General features: G+C 41.3%; 1 protein-coding gene across 1 annotated transcript in view; it reads left to right on the top strand.

The window, feature by feature from the left end:
- Window positions 1-18,884, top strand: part of ABRAXAS2 (abraxas 2, BRISC complex subunit) — a 28,690-nt gene extending 9,806 nt beyond the window's left edge. The window contains exons 3-9 of the mRNA XM_003904383.4: window positions 497-533; window positions 3,293-3,359; window positions 7,799-7,989; window positions 10,136-10,255; window positions 10,767-10,851; window positions 12,725-12,839; window positions 16,731-18,884. Coding sequence (XP_003904432.1) covers window positions 497-533; window positions 3,293-3,359; window positions 7,799-7,989; window positions 10,136-10,255; window positions 10,767-10,851; window positions 12,725-12,839; window positions 16,731-17,200 — 1,085 coding nt within the window. The 3' untranslated portion in view covers window positions 17,201-18,884. The remainder of the gene's footprint in view (window positions 1-496; window positions 534-3,292; window positions 3,360-7,798; window positions 7,990-10,135; window positions 10,256-10,766; window positions 10,852-12,724; window positions 12,840-16,730) is intronic.

Below are 18,884 nucleotides of genomic sequence, written 5' to 3'. Positions count from 1 at the left end.
GGTTTCACCACTTTGGCCAGACTGGTCTTGAACTCCTGACCTAGTGATCCGTCCGCCTCGGCTTCCCAAAGTGCTGGGATTACAGGCGTGAGCCACCGCACCCAGTCACCTCACAGCTTTTATCCCACTTGATTAAATGCTTCCAGTCAGTGGTTGCTTTTTCCTGTGATGCTTTTTTAAATAGATAAGATTGAATAAGGCACATAATAGCTGCATATTCCTGAATAATATCTTTCAGACGTGTGCTCATCATACATGGGCAAATAGAAATAGAACTTTCATTCTGTAGTCTCCTTTATTCTGAGAGTGTGTCACTGAGGGTGAGTGTTCAGAGGTCGTGCTGCCTTCACTGGTATACACGTAGCAACTGTTTGGCAGAGGAAAAAGCTGTCTTTGTTGTCAGAGATTTTGGTTTAAAAAAAAAATCCTGAGCTATTTTATAGTTGCCTATGTCTTATATGATTAACTAAGATGTATTTCCTCTTTCTAATTACAGAAATCCATAACCATCAGCCTTGTTCAAAACTTTTTAGGTAAGCCACGTGTAAGCTTTTAGTCCTTATTGAAAGGATTGATTGATGAAAAGCTAGTGAATTTTGGCCTGTAGCTGATTGTGGCTGTAAAGTCACGAGGGTACCCAAATCCATGGATTTATTGAGTGCTATGTACACGGCATTGTGTTAGGTTAGGAAAAGGGAAGGGGAGAGTGTCAGTTGTGGCCATAGTGATTTAGAATGGAAGTATTTCCTCTCAGCCTATTAAGGGCTCTTCAGTTATAGAGAAAAAAGTTAATCAACATAAAATAATTCAATGGATGTTCTTAAGAGGAATAAAAAATGTTTAGTGTTCAACTTTAAAAATGTAAGAAAGGCCGGGCGCGGTGGCTCATGCCTGTAATCCTAGCACTTTGGGAGGCCGAGGTGGGTGGATCACGAGGTCAGGAGATTGAGACCATCCTGGCTAACACGGTGAAACCCTGTCTCTACTAAAAATACCAAAAATTAGCCAGGCGTGATGGCGGGTGCCTGTAGTCCCAGCTACTCGGGAGGCTGAGGCAGGAGAAAGGCGTGAACCCGGGAGGTGGAGCTTGTAGTGAGCCGAGATCGCGCCACTGCACTTCCAGCCTGGGTGACAGAGCAAGACTCCGTCTCAAAAAAAAAAAAAAAAAGTAAGAAAAGGGAATATAAAATGTTCTTTTTGTGTTCATTGAAGTGAATACGGTAGTCCCTGCTTGTCCTCGGGCGATATGTGGCAAGACTCCAGAAATTGTGGATAGTACTGAACCGTATCTATATGTACTATGGTTTTTCTTATATGTACATACCTATCATGAAGTTTCACTTATGAATGAGGCACAGTAAGAGATGATTGAAGTTATGTGAATGTGTCCACTCACTCTCAAACATATTTGAGAGATTGACCAAGGGTAACTGAAACTGGAAAGTGAAACCACAGGTAAGAGGGGGACTACTGTATTCACTAATGCCATATTATGACCAACTAAAGGACAAAATGAAAAAGAAATAAGGGGAGAAACGTTCGGAAAGGAGAAAGCATACAACAGAGAGACATCTGGAGGGAAAGGAGTGAGGAAGAGTAAGTCCAGGGTCTCTTACTCACTGGACTTCCCCCCAAACCACCACCAGGCCTATGCCTTCTTTCTCAGCCCTAAATCCTTCCACCGAATGGCTGGGATCATGATTTCAACTCTGTGTTTCATAAAACTCCCCCAAGACCCAACTTCTTACCCCTTTCCAAAAGCCAGGCCAACACTTTCCTTCTAGCATTGCCCACATGAATACTGTCACCATTCTTGATCAGCACTTCCTTCCGTAACACCAGCCAGCCCTTTCGCTTGCCTCTTCCTGCTGTTCCCTGCAGCTTTCACCCTGACCACTCTCCCACTGTCAGGTGGCCCAAACACCTAGCCCCCTTGCCCACAAACCCCTGGAGACTTGTGTCACATTCACCCTCGCACATCCACCCACACCTATTGATTGCTTCAGAGAATTGTCACCATGCAAGATGGCTACCTATAAATGAAGCCATCAGTTGCTGAGAACCTCACCTCTTTGAGATTTACACATAACCGAAAGAGGAATGGGGAAGCAAGATGAGCAGTCAGCAGTTCGTTTGAGAGGAATCTCAGAGCAAGTGAAATTGTTTAGACTCTGGTTCACACATTGCCTCTGGTCTACGAAGGTGTCTGATTTAGTTTTGACTGTCCAAAGCTTCACTAGGTGTACCCTGCCTCAGCCTTCTGAGGAATTCATTAAAATACTGTCAGCAAAGCAGTACTAGAACAAGGATTTGAGTTTAAAGAATAGACTCAGTTATTAGAGCCAAAAGAAACCTTAGATAATATCTGTCTATTCCAAACTCCTTATTTTGCAAAAAATGGAATGGAAACCAGGTGAAGTGACTTGCCCCAGATCATACAGTGAGAAACAGAACAGGAGCTGGAGCTTGTGTCACTTGCCTTTCAAGTCAGTGGTTTTGTTTGTTTGTTTGCTTGTTTGTTTTTAACCATATCTTGAATTCCTTTCTGTCTTACAAGGCCCGAGCTTATGGTGGTAGGGAAAGAGGTAGAAGTGTGGCTTTCCCAAGCCCACATCCAGTGATAGAGGAGGCCCATGCATCATTATACCTGGATGTATACCACGGGATCCTGGTCATGTTGGTCTATTTTGGAGGTGATTGTATTAGGTTTGAAGCTAGCCAGACCTGGCTTCAAATTCCAGCCCTTCTGTCTGCCAGCCATGTGATTTGGAGGAAGTCACTTGGCCTTGGTGCGTTTATCTATGAAACTGGGAATAAAACTTGTGGAATTGTTGGGTCAAACTAATACCTCCCAGCACTGAGGCAAGAATGGAATGAAACAACCTGAAAAAGTATGCAGCCCAGTGTCGTCTTCCACATCCCACAAATGTTTATTTCCCTTCTTCATTTCTCAGAAAATGAGCTGCTATGTTATCTTTTTTTCATAAGTAATTGATACCTAGAAACAAAGAAAAGATGTCATAGCCATTTGAAACCCCATATTTTATAATTACTTGCTATCAGCACCTCCCACATGTGGAAGTAATATCTCTTGAATGTACCAATCTCTTGAGTATTCTTCGATGCAAAAGGTACTTCATTTCAGAAAAGCATTTAGACTGATTTCTCTTTATGTGCCTATGTAAGGTGAGAAATTAGGTCTTCATTAGGGTTACCACAGACACGTGTAGCTCAGCACGTCTATGTCACAAAACTATGTGGTTTTAGTAAAAGATTTTTTTCTCTTAAACAGTTTTTATGACTACGCAAGCAAAGTGAATGAGGAGAGTTTGGACAGGATTCTTAAAGATCGGAGAAAGGTATGTTCTGTTTGTTGCCCAGTGTGATTCTGAAATCGTTCCTTATCTCCCAAAGCTAAAACCAGACAGGAATGTAAAATGGAACAATAAGATTTGATGTTAATATGTAAGAGTTTTGTTAACCTACATAGATTTTTTGATATATTAATAGAAAAAAATTTAGATATTTATAGCCTGATACCATTATTATTATACGCCTGTAATCCCAGCTACTCGGGAGGCTGAGGCACAAGAATTGCTTGAACTCGGGCGGCAGAGGTTGCAGTGAGCTGAGATCGCACCACTGCACTCCAGCCTGGGAGACAGAGCGAGACTCCATCTCAATTTAAAAAAAAAAAAAGGTGAACACAGATGTTTCTCCAAAAGGTCATGTGTTTATTATTTCTATCAACATTTGCATATGATGTTCTAGTTATTTATAGACTAGGTAAGCAAGTCTGAATACAACTGAAAATAAACCAAAGTTTTCTTGTTGCAGTAGTGACTAATAATGCCATTTGTAATTTACTGTGTTGTACTATGTATGGGTTTTACTTTTTACCTTGGGATATTAATTCTATAAAAACAGATCCATTACTAACCATTTCTTAAGAAAGAAAGTACCAATAAAAGTTTTCAACTTGTCACCGGGCACAGCGGCTCATGCCTGTAATCTCAGCACTTTGGGAGGACGAGACAGAAGGATCGTGAGGTCAGGAGATCGAGACCATCCTGGCTAACATGGTGAAATCCCGTCTCTACTAAAAATACAAAAAATTAGCCAGGCGTGGTGGCAGGCGCCTGTAATCCCAGCTACTTGGGAGGCTGAGGCAGGAGAATGGTGTGAACCCAGGAGGTGAAGCTTGCAGTGAGCCGAGATGGCGCCAGTGCACTCCAGCCTGGGTGACAGAGTGAGACTCCGTCTCAAAAAAAAAAGGTTTTCAACTTGTCAGGCGGGAAACAAAATGACTTTGTTTAACAGTGTTAGGAGTAAGTGCAGTTAGATTAAAACAACAGCCTTTCTAATGTACAGGAGGAGGTAAGGATAAAAGGAAGAATAGGAAGTGTGGAAGGATAGGTCAGAAGAAAGGCAAATGGCTTTATACATGATAGTAAGCTGAAGAGGTGCTCCATTCTAGTAGTCTAACCAAGCTGCCTGCCCAACCAGGAAGGGGTGTTAAAGCAGCCACAGGCATCACATGGTCCAGCACTCTCATATTAGTGATTTGCCTGCGAGCAGACATTCTGGAATCTCTTAGCCCATCCCTCACCTCTCAGATGCTACCTTACACCCTCATTTTTCATATTTTAAATTATGAATCTTTATTATACTTTTTAAAAAAACTTTTTATTTATTTTTTTGAGATGGAGTCTCACTCTGTCACCCAGGCTGCAGTGCAGTGGCGCGATCTCGGCTCACTGCAAACTCCACCTCCCAGGTTCAAGCAATTCTGCCTCAGCCTCCTGAGGAGCTGGAACTATAGGGGTGCACCACCACACCCAGCTAATTCTTACATTTTTGGTAGAGACGGGGTTTCACCATATTGCCCAGGCTGGTCTCAAACTCAAGTGATCCACCTGCCTCAGCCTCCCAAATTGTTGGGATTACAGGCATGAGCCACCGCACCCAGCCATGAATCTTAATTATACTTTCTAAAACTAAAATTTGTTCTATACAGATTCTTTTTGGAGCACAATTTTCTAGAGCATTCACTACATATTAGAAGTACCAGGAAGTATTTTTTTTTAAACAGATTTCAAATTTTTATTTGATTTGATTTGTATTTGTTTATTTTGAGATGGGGGTCTCACGCTGTCACCCATGCTGGAGTGCAGTGGCATGATCATGGCTCACTGTAGCCTCGACCTCCCAGGCTCAGGTGATCCTCCCACCTCAGCCCCCCAAGTAGCTGGGACTACAGGCATGCGCCATAACACCTGGCTAATTTTTTTTTTTTTTAGTAGAAACGGGGTTTTGCCATGTTGCTCAGGCTAGTCTCAAAGCCCTGGGCTCAAGCGATCTATTCATCTTGGCCTCCCCAAGTGCTGGGTTTACAGGTGTGAGTCACTGCACCTGGCAGATTTCAAAATTTTAAGTGAGAAAGATGAGTAACGACCTTGAACAGGAAATTCACAAAAGAAGAAATCGACTGGGCACGGTGCTCATGCCTGTAATCCCAGCATTTGGGGAGGCTGAGGCTGGTGGGTCATGAGGTCAGAAGATCAAGACCATCCTGGCTAACATGGTGAAACGCCATCTTTACGAAAAATACAAAAAATTAGCCAGCCGTGGTGGCATACGTCTGTTGTCCCAGGTACGTGGGAGGCTGAGGCATGAGAATTGCTTGAACCTAGGAGGTGGAGTTTGCTGTCAGCCAAGATCATGCCACTGCTCTCCAGCCTGGGCAACAGAGCAAGACTCTATCTCAAAAACCAAAAAAAAAAAAAAAGGCAGCTAGGAAAAACAATGAAATAAAATAGTTCAAATTGGCATAACTGAAAAGCACTGTTATTCATCCAATAGCCACTTGAAAGATTCTATTAGTCAATGAGTATTTCATGAAAACAGCCAGTGTGCTGAGCACCGTTCAGGTCTTTGCAGGAAGGCAGGGGAAGTGTGGGGCATGCCTGAGGTCTACTGAGTAGGTAATTCCAACATTCCAAATAGGAGTTGGGTACAGAGTATTGAATCTTAGAATGAAATGTGCCGTGTTCACATACATCAATAGCTCTATCTAATTGTATCCACATTTTCTTGAAATGAAAACTACTTTTACCTTTTTTATGGCCACCATCATGTCTAATGTAGAATGTGAAAGTTAGTGTTGCCCAGTGGAAAGAGGCAGGCACCTTGATTCCACATCTTGGCTGTCACTCATGAGCTCTGTAACTTTGGACAAAACATCTCTTCTATAAGATTATATACTGAGGCCAGGCACAGTGGCTCATGCCTGTTATCCCAGCACTGTAGGAGGCTGAGGCGGATGGACCACTTGAGGTCAGGAGTTCAAGACCCACCTGGCCAACATGGCAAAACCTCATCTCTACTAAAAATAAAAAAATTAGCTGGGCATGGTGGCGCATGCCTGTGGAGATGGCCTCAGCTGCTCGAGGCTGAAGCAGGAGAATCACTCTTCTGAACCCGTGGAGGTGGGAGGTTGCTGTGAGCCGCAGATCGCGCTTACATCACTGCCCTCCAGCCTGGGCAACAGAGCAAGACTCTGTCTCCAAAAAAAAAAAAAAAAAAAAAGATTATACCCTGAAAGAAAGCTTGCCTTTGCTTAAGGAATATCAGAATTAATTGCTTTAATCTATGGGAAGATTTGTTTTAGGTTCAGTAGTACTCCTTGAGTCGGGAACTTATTTCTTTGTTCTCTGTAGTTCTTTGCATGTGATATGAACTCAATGGAGAAAACATTATTCACTTAGAGTGGTATAATTAGTGAAAATATTTGTGACATAGCTAGCCTCAGCAAAAGTTGGCTTACTTTCTACATGAAAGTGTCAAAACAATCTCAATTTACTGTTAATTTTAATTTTAATATGACACTAATAGATTTAAACTACCTTTACTTCTTAAAACAAGATTTTAGCCCAGAGTTGGTTTCAAAGAAGGAAGCTGTATGAAGACTGATCTTCTAATAAATAATTAAATGTTTTGACAACAGATGTTTTTAAATTTCAGTGTGCAAAAGAAAAATTCAGAAACTTACTTAAATTCAGATTCCTGGCTCTGTCTTGGGAGGTTCTGATTCTGCAGATTTGGGTGGGGCCCAGGAATCTGCACTTCAGCAGTCTTTCGGATATCCCTAAAGTCATCTGTCTTCCTGATGACCAACAAATCTCATTATGAGAAGTATTCTTCTAGAGAGCATAACAGTTTCATCAGCTAGTTTAGTTACGCTGTAGTTAGAGCTGACAAAGCCACACTTTTAAAATAGTTTTATTGAGGTAAAATTGACATATCATAGATATTTCAAATGTATACTCTTAGAAGGTTGATGTATGTGTAAACTTGTGAAACCATCACCATACTAAGATAACGAGCATCTCTATCACCTACAAAAGCTTCCTTATGCCTTTCCAGTCCTGCCTTCTCCCCTGATTCCTGTTAACCACTGATCTGCTTTATGTCACTGTAGATTAGTTTTCATTTTCTAGCATTTTGTATAAATAGAACCCTATAACCTATACTTGTTTTAGTGAGGAGGTGTCTAGCTTCTTTCACTCAGCATAGTTATTTTGGGACTCATTCGTGTTCTTTTTCTTACTAAGCAGGATCCAGTGTATGCCGGAACCAGTCTGTTTATCCATGCTCCTGCTGATGGACACTTGGGTTGTTTCAGTGTGGGGCTTTTGCACATAAAGCTTCTGTGAACATTTGTGCACTTGTGTTTGTATGGATACATTCAGAATTAAATTTGTAAGATTTCATGCAACTCTTCACACTTTTCTTTCAGAAAGTCATTGGGTGGTACAGATTCCGGCGCAACACACAGCAGCAGATGTCCTACAGAGAGCAGGTTCTTCACAAGCAGCTCACCCGCATCCTCGGTGTGCCCGACCTCGTCTTTCTCCTCTTCAGCTTCATCTCCACTGCCAACAATTCCACTCACGCTTTAGAATACGTACTCTTTAGACCAAATAGAAGGTAAAGCTTTCTTTTCCATCTGTCTCACATATAAGAAGGATGTTGGGACCAGGCGTAGTGGCTCACACCTGTAATCCCAGCACTTTGGGAGGCCGAGGTGGGCAGATCATGAGGTCAAGAGATCGAGACCATCCTGGCCAACATGGTGAAACCCCGTCTCTGCTAAAAATTCAAAAATTAGGCCGGGTGCGGTGGCTCACGCCTGTAATCCCAGCTTTCAGGGAGGCAGAGGCGGGAGGATAGCTTGAGCCCAGGAGTTCGAGACCTGCCTGGGTAATATAGCGAGACCCCGTTCTCCACAAAAAGGAAAAAAAAAAAGACAAAAAAAAAAATTCAAAAATTAGCTGGGTGTGGTGGCATGTGCCTGTATTCCCAGCTACTCAGGAGGCTGAGGCAGAAGAATCGCTTGAACCTGGAGGCGGAGGTTGCAGTGAGCTGAGATCGTGCCTGGCAACAGAGCAAGAATCCATCTCAAAAAAAAAAAAAGGACGGACGTTGGTACAAGTCATTGAGATTCATGACTTTGAAAATGTGCATTATAGTGCATTTTATGCTTTTTTTTTTTTTGAGACGGAGTCCAGCTCTGTCACTCAGGCTGGAGTGCAGTGGCACGATCTCAGCTCACTGCAACCTCTGCTTCCCGGGTTCAAGCGATTCTCTTGCCTCAGCCTCTCCAGTAGCTGGGATTACAGGCACACACCACCATGCTGGCTAATTTTTTTGTATTTTTAGTAGAGACAGGGTTTTGACATGTTGGCCAGGCTGGTTTCGAACTCCTGACCTCAGGTGATTCACCTGCCTCGGCCTCCCAAAATTTTATGCATCTTTAAATAAAAATTTGTATTATTCTCTTTAGCTCTTTTTGTGGTTACAGAAGGTATTTTTCTTGTCAGTTATTTACATAAAATTGTTTTTGGATCAAGAAGCATTAATAAGATGTGTTTATTATGCATAAATCCTTATAAGGAATAAATAGCTGGAAATCATCATTTGCTTCTCCATAATCCACTGTGTGGAAATGCAGTTTTATTGCTGCGGAAGTCTGACTATAATTTTGAAACATAAATTTCATATACAAAATTGTGAAATTGATCCACCTGCTGGTTAATAAGGGTTTTGCATTGTGAACTTGTTAAAGCAAAAAAAAAAAAAAAAACACCCATATGATTATACGATCATGTTGTCTGTAAACAGCAGAATGGTTTCCCTCTGGAAGTTTATTTGTTGTAGAATAAATTAAATTGACATCAGTGAAAATAATTGTTAATTGTTAAAAAGGTTTTTATAAGATTTCATTACATAATCTGTAGGTATTTCTTGAGCGCTTACAATAGGCTCAGCATTGTGTCAGTCACTGTGGGTATATGAAAGATGTGTAAGGCATGACCTCTGCTCTCAAGGAGTTGATAAGCAAGGTTCTACTTTATAGGAGGGAAAACATTACTAACTCATGTATCCTTGGGTTTTCTGTAGAAGGAGGTGCTCCATGAGACCTTCCTGTTAGTTTACCAATGTCAGCAACTAAGACTCCTATCACCAAGCCCCATTCTTTTCTTAGTTAATTAATTTTATTTATTTTAACTTTATTATTATTATTATTTAGAGATAGGGTCTTGCTCTGTCACCCAGGCTGGAGTACAGTGGCACTATCGTAGTTCACTGTAACCTTGAACTCCTGATCCTGTCACCTCAGCCTCTTAAGTAGCTGGGACTGTAGGCACATGCCACCACACATGCCCTTTTTAAAGAATTATTCATTTATTTATTTATTTAGAGAGAGTCTCGCTCTGTCGCCCAGGCTGGAGTGCAGTGGCACAATCTTGGCTCATTGCATCCTCTGCCTCCTGAGTTCAAGTGATTCTCCTGCCTCTGCCTCCTGAGTAGCTGGGACTACAGGTGTGCACCACCATGCCCAGCTAATTTTTTTTTCATTTTTAGTAGAGACAAGGTTTCACCATGTCGGCCAGGCTGGTCTTGGTCTCGAACTCCTGACCTCAGGTGATCTGCCCACCTCGGCCTCCCAAAGTGCTGAGATTACAGGTGTGAGCCACCACACCTAGCCCTTTTTTTTTTCAAACTGTCAATCTCACTTGAATATGATAGAATGATACATTTAACATGATCTCTTTCTGAATTTTTCCCATAGGTATAATCAAAGGATATCACTTGCTATTCCCAATCTAGGAAATACTAGCCAGCAAGAGTACAAAGTGTCTTCAGTGCCAAATACTTCTCAGAGTTATGCCAAAGTGATTAAAGAACATGGGTAAGTTGAAAGGTAAAGTGCCAGTTTTTTCTTTTGTCAGCAATATTTCTTTTGTTAGTAACATTTAAAAGGTGTATGGAAAAATGTAAAACCAAGTTTGATATGATTAAAACTGAAGAATACAGTAAGATAATTGTCTAGATACCACCAGCATGTATCAAAATTTTGTTCTTATTGAAAAGAGAATTTACTTTCATGAATTTTTAAAATCATTTACCACAATATTTTTTGTAATTGATACAAAAGTTTTGGATAGAGTATTATTTCTGAGGTTCTAAAACCTAAACATAGTCACTGAAAAATACATAGCTTTTTATTATTTTTTAAATGATCTTGGTAACATGGGTTTTTTAAATTTCTGTAATTCTTGTGGTATGAGCATTATTCCTTAAACACTGTCACCTTGGAGTCACAGCATTTAAACAATAAAGTGGAAGAGATAGGAAAAATGCCTTTCCATTTCACAGCGGTTATGGTAACCTTGTGACATCTTTTTCTGTTTGCCTTCTAGTACTGACTTTTTTGACAAGGATGGAGTAATGAAAGATATCAGGGCGATTTATCAGGTTTACAATGCACTTCAGGAGAAAGTTCAGGTAACTGATTTATTTATTAGTTTTCATCTTATTTGTCTTGCCCAAAAGTTTTTAATTCTACTTTAATTTTTAATTATCTTCCAACTGACAAATAGAGTTAGGATCCGAAAGTCAGAATCTGCTTTCCCAGAACAGAGTCAAGCTGTGGAATAATGATTCGTGCTGTCTTGCAGAAGCCCGCCTCACTCACTCTGTGCCTGAAGTAGATTGTTAATGCTACTGTTTCAAATACTTACGGCCCCATTTGTGATAGTAGTTTTTCTAGGAAAATGTAGAAAGTCTTGCTAAGAACACAGCTATCTCCATCAGTTATATTCTAAGTCGAGACAATATCAAAAGGCACCCATAACTGGTTGCAGCTCTGCTTCTTCATCCTATTTCACTCATTTTGCCCCCAGCTGCCTCCCTGAAGTGAAAGGATCTCGGCAGAGCCTGTTAATTCCTAGTCATTTATGCAATAGGCATCGATGGAAACATCTGTGAGCCAACTACTGAGCTAGATGCTAACGATACGTTCCCACATCCTTTTCATCATCCCCGCTGTCTTCTTAGGAGTAGTTTGCTCTAAAATCTAAGAACAGAAGAGCCTTTGAACTTGCCTTTGAGTACAGCAAAGAAAGTGGTAAAGATGAAGCGCTCGAGATCCAGAGAAAGGCCTGACTTTAAGGAAAAAGGCTTTGGCCAGGCATGGTGGCTCACACCTGTTATCCCAGCACTTTGGGAGGCCTAGGCAAGAGGATCTCTCGAGCCAAGGGGTTCGAAATCAGCCTGGGCAACATAATGAGACCCCATTTCTACAAAATAGTTAAAAATTAGCCAGGTGTGGCAGCATGCACCTGTAGTCCTCTGCTACTTGGGAAGCTGAGGAAGGAGGATTGCTCGAGCCCAGGAGGTCAAGGCTGCAGTGAGCTACGATTGTGCTGCCACTGCCACTGCACTGCAGCCCAGGTGACAGAGTGAGACCCCAACTCTAAAATATAAAAATAAAAAGGATGAAGGCCTCAATGAGTAGAAAGAGGAATGAAGGCAGATACTGAAAAAGAGGAAAACAGGCTGAGTTCAGCCCGGGGCAAAAGGAGAAGCATACAAGAGCCATTTCCAGTCTAGTGCTCCAAACTAGGGTCACTGTGCACCTACCAGTATAGGGAGCTTTATACAGACTCACTGATAACCAGCCTACTTTCTGGAAGCTTCTGGTATTTCTGCTATGGAAGGAACGTGCAGTGGAAAATAGCTTTTTGTCCTGAATTCATGACCATGCCCTTTTCAGAATATCAGCACTGGCCAAAAGTGGCTGTTATATTTCATTGTTGATTGAATAAGGCCTGCTTTGAAAATACCAAATCACATAGTTTTCTCAGGGTTATAAATAGCTACATTACACAGATGCAGTCTCAAAAACTACCATTTATTAAACCTTGACTTTGAAACTTTTTTTCAACTTTTCTTTATAAATATTTTCTGTTAAATTGTCTTATCTGATTTTTTGAATGTTGGTGATAAATAAAAGTTGAAAGCATCTTATTCCTGTCTTATCTTTTGTTCTTCCTTTGTATGCTAAACTGGTACCAACAGTTCCCTTTTCATTTCAATAAAAATGATTAATCAAAGGAAAGAGTAAATCTTTCCTATCTTACCCTTATTGGTCAAGAATTTGTAAGCTAAATAGCGTAATCATCTTAAAATTAAAGCAAATCAGTGAATAATAACAATTCTAGTCTTTTGGGCTTTCTTGATTTTGTTCTACCTTATGTGGCTGCTTTTTAACTCAATAAACCATCTGGACTTTTCCTGGAGTTGTAATCAGCGCTGAATTTATGGAATGCCTTGTGCTTGAACTTGAAGCTAACCTTGTTGTCGTTTTTTTCCTCAGGCAGTGTGTGCAGATGTTGAAAAGAGTGAGCGAGTTGTTGAATCTTGTCAGGCGGAAGTGAACAAATTAAGAAGACAAATCACTCAGAGGAAAAATGAAAAGGAACAAGAAAGAAGTAAGTTTCTTACTAATTTTACGATTCAGTATCAGGGAAATGTTGTTTTAAACATCAGATTATATTATACAATAAATGATATGCTTCTTTCTATGCTCATCAAGTCTCAGATTAGCCTGGCTGCGGCAGAGTAGTCTCTTGTTCAGTTTCTCTGGAGGGCAAGTGCTGTTTTTCATAGTAGCCCCCTCAATTCTCTGACACTTGAAGAAAAAGAAGACCAAAGGTAGAAAAGCTGAAGTGGAAATTAGAATAAATCCCAATAAGTTATTGATATAGATTTGTGTATATATTGACAATCGGATCTAGTTACAGTGAATGTGGTGGTTGCTACTTAGTTAACCCTGGCATACCCAGCAGAACACTGTGTCCTGTATTTTTTTTTTTTTTTTTTTTTAGACAGAGTCTCCCTCTGTCACCCAGGTTGGAATCAGTGGCGTGATCTTGGCTCACTGCAACCTCCACCTTCTGGTTTCAAGTGATTCTCCTGTCTTAGTCTCCCGAGTAGCTGGGACTATAGGTGCCCACCACCATGCCCAGCTAATTGTTTTTTTTGTTTGCTTTTTCAGTAGAGACGAGGTTTCACCATGTTGGCCAGGCTGGTCTCAGCCTCAGGTGATCCATCCGCCTCGGCCTCCCAAAGTGCTGGGATTACAGGCGTGAGGCACTGCACCCAGCCTGTGTCCTGTCTTAATATAGCCTCATAGAGGAGCTACCAAATATTCTTTTAGCTTTATGTTCGGTCATAGTAAAGGTTTTAAATGTCTAATTTTCGTAACCATGGATGAATAGACACCATTAGGCTAAGGAACAAACTGAATGAGAATTAGGCCCATGAACCTAGTAATTCCAGCATAACAGCCATGTTTGCTGTAACACCACCAGAATTATTATCTGTATGTAAAATTTATAAACATATGGCAGATAATATCAAGTGTAAAAGATAAGGTTAGGGCTAAACTTTTCTAATTTAATAAGAATATATATAATCCAGTTAAAATGTAATTCATGTTTCCAGGCAAATATAACAGTCTGATTTACTGTTACATTTTTCTAGAAATAATCAGAAATACAGATAGGGCCGGGCGCAGTGGCTCACACCTGTAATCCCAGCACTTTGAGAGGCTGAGGCGGGCAGATCACCTGAGGTCAGGAGTTCGATTAGCCTAGCCAATGTGGTGATACCTCATCTCTACTAAAAATACAAAAATTAGCTGGTCATGGTGGCGTGCACTTGGCAGAAGAATTGCTTGAACCTGGGAGGTGGAGGTAGCAGTGAGCCAAGATCACACCACTGCACTCCAGCCTGGGCAACACAGTGAGACTGTCTCAAAAAAAAAAAAAACAAAATAGAGGCTGGGCATGCTGGCTCATGCCTGTAATCCCAGCACTTTGGGAGACCAAAGCGGGCGGATCACGAACTCAGGAGTTTGAGACCAGCCTAGCCAACATGGTGAAATCCCATCTCTACTAAAAATACAAAAATTAGCTGGGCATGGTGGCAGGCACCTGTAATCCCAGCTACTTGGGAGGCTGAAGCAGGAGAATCGTTTGAACCCGGGAGGCAGAGGTTGCAGTGAGCCAAGATCACGCCACTGCACTCCAGCCTGGGCCACGGGGCGAGACTCTATCTCAGAAAAAAGAAAGAAATACAGATAGGAATTTTTATTTTCATTTTTTAGAGATGAAGTCTCACTCTATTGCCCAGGCTGGTCTCAAACTCCTGAGCTTTAAACAATCTTCTTGCCTCAGCCTCCCAAAGTGCTGGGATTACAGGTGTGAGCCACTATGCCTGGCCAAAATAGGAATTTAAAGTAGTTAAGTCAACAAAAGTAAAATAATTGAATAAATTACAGTATGTTATAAATATGTATAGCTATAATTTGTCAATTTACAGTTATAAATTTTATTTAAATTATAGTATATATATGTATGATGGAATATTATACAGCCATTGAAGTGAATTTGAGTTAATGCCCAATATATTATTTTATTTTTTTTTTTCTTTTTGAGACAGAGTCTTACTCTGTCAGCCAGGCTGGAGTGCAGTGGCTCAGCTCACTGCAAGCTCTGCCTCCTGGGTTCATGCCATTCTCCTGCCTCAACCTCCTGAGTAGCTGGGACTATCGGCACCCACCACTACGCCTGGCTTAATTTTTCTGTATTTTTAGTAAAGAGAGGTTTTCACCGCGTGAGCCAGGATGGTCTCGATCTCCTGACCTCATGACCCACCTGCCTTGGCCTCCCAAAGTGCCAGGATTACAGGCATGAGCCACCGCGCCTGGCCCCAATATATAATTTTAAGTAAAAAAACTAGACCGGGCACGGTGGCTCACACCTGTAATCCTAGCACTTTGGGATGCCGAGATGGGCAGATCACGAGGTCAGGAGATCGAGACCATCCTGGCTAACGCTGTGAAACCTCGTCTCTACTAAAAGTACAAAAAATTAGCCGGGTGTGGTGGCGTGGTGGCGTGGTGGCAGGCGCCTGTAGTCCCAGGTACTCGGGAGGCTGAAGCAGGAGAATGGTGTAAACACGGGAGGCGGAGCTTGCAGTGAGCCAAGATAGCGCCAGTGTACTCCAGCCTCGGCGACAGAGTGAGACTCCGTCTCAAAAAACAAACAAACAAACAAAAACTAGGCCAACCATGGTGGCTCACACCTGTAATCCTAGCCCTTTGGGAGGCCGAGGCAGGTGGATCACTTGCACCCAGGAGTTCAAGACCAGCGTGGGCAACATGGCAAACCCTGTCTCTACTTAAAAAAAAAAAGAAAAGAAAAAAAGCCAGGTGTGGTGGCATGCACCTCTAGTCCGAGCTCCTTGGGAGGCTGAGGTGGGAGAATCACCTGAGCCCGAGAGGTCAAGGCTACAGTGAGCCATGATTGTGTCACTATACTCCAGCCTGGGTGACAGAGTGAGACCCTGTCTCAACAAACAAAAACTAGGATATAAAACAGTATAAACTAGGTGATGTCAGCCATGTTTTATACACATGTGTACAGACAAACACTCAAAGCTGGATAATAAAACCGAGTTCAGCAAGGATTAGTGACTTCTGTAACACAGCAAGGAAGTGAGGGCCTGATACTTACAATTTAGGTCTCTCTGCTTGAAATCCTGTGTCCTTTTCATCCTGACAGTGTTATTGGGATGATGGAATTGTGGGCAGCTTTTATTTTCTTTCATCCTTTCTAAATAATCTAAATATTGTACGAGTGTGTATCAGTTTTATAATACTTTTAAAAAATTTAAATGTTACCTACAAAAACTTTCAAGACTATGTGGACTATGTGGGTTCTTTCACAGCATTAATAAAAATAGAGTAAAGCTGTGGTTCAGTACCTACTTAACATAGGGCTTTTAAAGTTTTAAGGTGTATAAGTGTATTATGACAGGTAGCTATAAAGAAATCGGTTTTTTGATAGGAGGCTGCCAAAGAAAGAATCTCACATTTCCATTCCGTGGACAGGACGTTTCCATTTCAACCTTTGGGCCCCACAGCGTGACACAGCAAGCCCCACGCCAGGGAACCAGCACAGGATGTGGAGCGGCAGAGCCTGCATTCTGAGTCTCAGGCCCACTTCCAGCTGTCCCCTTAGCCACATCACCTCACCTTTCAGAACTCTGGTTTCTTTGCATCTATAATGGAAACAGTAGTCATAACGATAATGATAACACTTCAGAAATTTGTCATGGCCTTAAATGAATTAATGTGTAGGCAAATATCTTGTAAATTATCAAGTACTATGCAATTGTAAAATAATTAATAGTAACAGTCAGCTTCATTGCCTCACTGCTGTTTTCCGGAACATTCGGGTTGACCATGTTATACATTGAGATGAAAAGCTGTGAGAATCTAGAAAGTGTTAGAATATTCTTTTTTTTTCATCCAGGATTGCAGCAGGCAGTGTTAAGCAGACAGATGCCGTCTGAAAGTTTGGACCCGGCATTCAGTCCTCGGATGCCCTCTTCTGGGTTTGCAGCTGAAGGTAGAAGTACACTTGGAGATGCAGAGGCCTCTGATCCTCCTCCCCCCTATTCTGATTTTCACCCAAACAATCAAGAAAGTACTTTGAGCCACTCTCGCATGGAAAGGAGTGTCTTTATGCCTCGACCTCAAGCTGTGGGCTCCTCCAATTATGCTTCCACCAGTGCCGGACTGAAGTATCCTGGAAGTGGGGCTGACCTTCCTCCTCCCCAAAGAGCAGCTGGAGACAGTGGCGAGGATTCAGACGACAGTGATTATGAAAATTTGATTGACCCTACAGAGCCTTCTAATAGTGAATACTCACATTCGAAAGATTCTCGACCTGTGACACATCCCGACGAGGACCCCAGGAACACTCAGACCTCCCAGATTTAACTAAACAAAAGGAACTCTCCACCTAGCACTGGTTTTCTTCATTGCTTACTGAGAGGGTTTTTGAGAACTTAATCTGGGGGGAACTGCTTTCTCAGATACCTTGACTCCCAAAAAGAGAGTCCTTGTGCACAGAACCTGTGGGAGGCTCCATCCGTGGGTCTTTTCCTTTGGATACAGTGTGCAAGCTTCATGGCAGAATCATTAAGATAATCAAATTGTCCTAATTCTGGTGCGATTCATGGATGTACTGGTAAATTTAGGCAAAGTGAAACTTATCAGCATAGTTTCTGTTCTTTAAAATAAATTGGAAATTAGAGACTAAGCACAATTAGTCTATAAATGTTCTATAAATCAAAAACTTACCTCTTGCACTATCATGCCTTGAAATTTACTTTTTCAAAGGGAAACAAGTTTAGCAGCAGCCTTCAAAGAACTCCTTTCTATGATGAGCCAAATTCATCTTTGCCAGAAAAGAAATTTTGATAATTCCAAGAAACCTGATTGGAACAAATCAGATATACCTTCTCTTGTCTGCATGACTTTGTGAGATAAAAGAGAGGGCTTTCAACTTTTTTCTACTAGCTTGATATGTATTATCACTTAAAATGGTTGCCTTTAAAAAAAAAAGTAGAGATACTAATTACCAGTAAGTAATCATCCAAATAAATATGTCATAAAATAAATTAATTATTTTTTTCTTGGTGGATTACAGTGACTACTGTGTTGCACTGGCACCTGTATGGAATCTTAGAGGACACACAGCAGTGGAGAATAGAAGGAGTGAGTTTTATAATGAACAGATTCCAGACACGGTAGGTTTAGCTGAGTTCATACAGAGGAGATATAACTCATTTAGATCTTCTGACAAATCCTAGTGTTAGTTTTATTTGTGGAGGAAAGACATTTAATAATAAACTGTTTGGGAATCTTGGTGAATAAAGATTCATTTTCAAGCTGAATAACCATACTTATTTTATTTTAAGTTGCCCTTTAGGGAATAATTGCGGTATGTGTAGAGACTCTCTTGGGATGCACTTATATTTTTATTTAATGACTACTTGTTTTCTAGTTTTGCCCACAACGTGTGAAACCACTAAGACATTCAGGAGCATGTTGGGCTTCTGGTTTGGAAACTGCAAGACCCGCCATTTATGACAAGGACAGCCAAGAGGTTAATACTTGGAGTTTTAACTGCCTTTCCTTTGAACTAGTTAAAACCTGTAAGAATAAGGAAGTTGTTGGAGAGGCTTAAAATCTGGGTTCTGAAAAAGTAGTTTCAGTTTATAGGATAGACATTTACTCACTGAGCTCCAGTTCCAGTACTAAATTAGACAGTATCATATAGACCGAAAATGAAACGCTAGAACTGCCGTTCTTTGGATCGCCCCTCTATGGGGGTCTGTCTTTTAACTACTCTTCTGGTTTGGTTGGCCTTACACCACTGCCATTTGATTTAAAACGCTGCAGACCACTTTATCTGCAAATGTGTTCCAGTTTTTATCAGCTACCTACTACGCAGCTTCAGCGCCAGTGTGAATTTATTTTTTTTAAGTGCCATTACCATCTCCTCTGTTCAGATTTTGACATTCAGGAAAATATTTTTATTTTGATGCCATACGGAAATCTACAATGTATATCTGACAAAGCAGTTAAATGTGACAATAAAAAACTTATTTAATCATGG

The sequence above is a fragment of the Papio anubis genome, chromosome 11, assembly GCF_008728515.1.
Source record: "Papio anubis isolate 15944 chromosome 11, Panubis1.0, whole genome shotgun sequence".
In the NCBI taxonomy this organism is placed as follows: Eukaryota; Metazoa; Chordata; class Mammalia; order Primates; family Cercopithecidae; genus Papio; species Papio anubis.
This window is presented reverse-complemented; position numbering and strand designations above follow the sequence as displayed.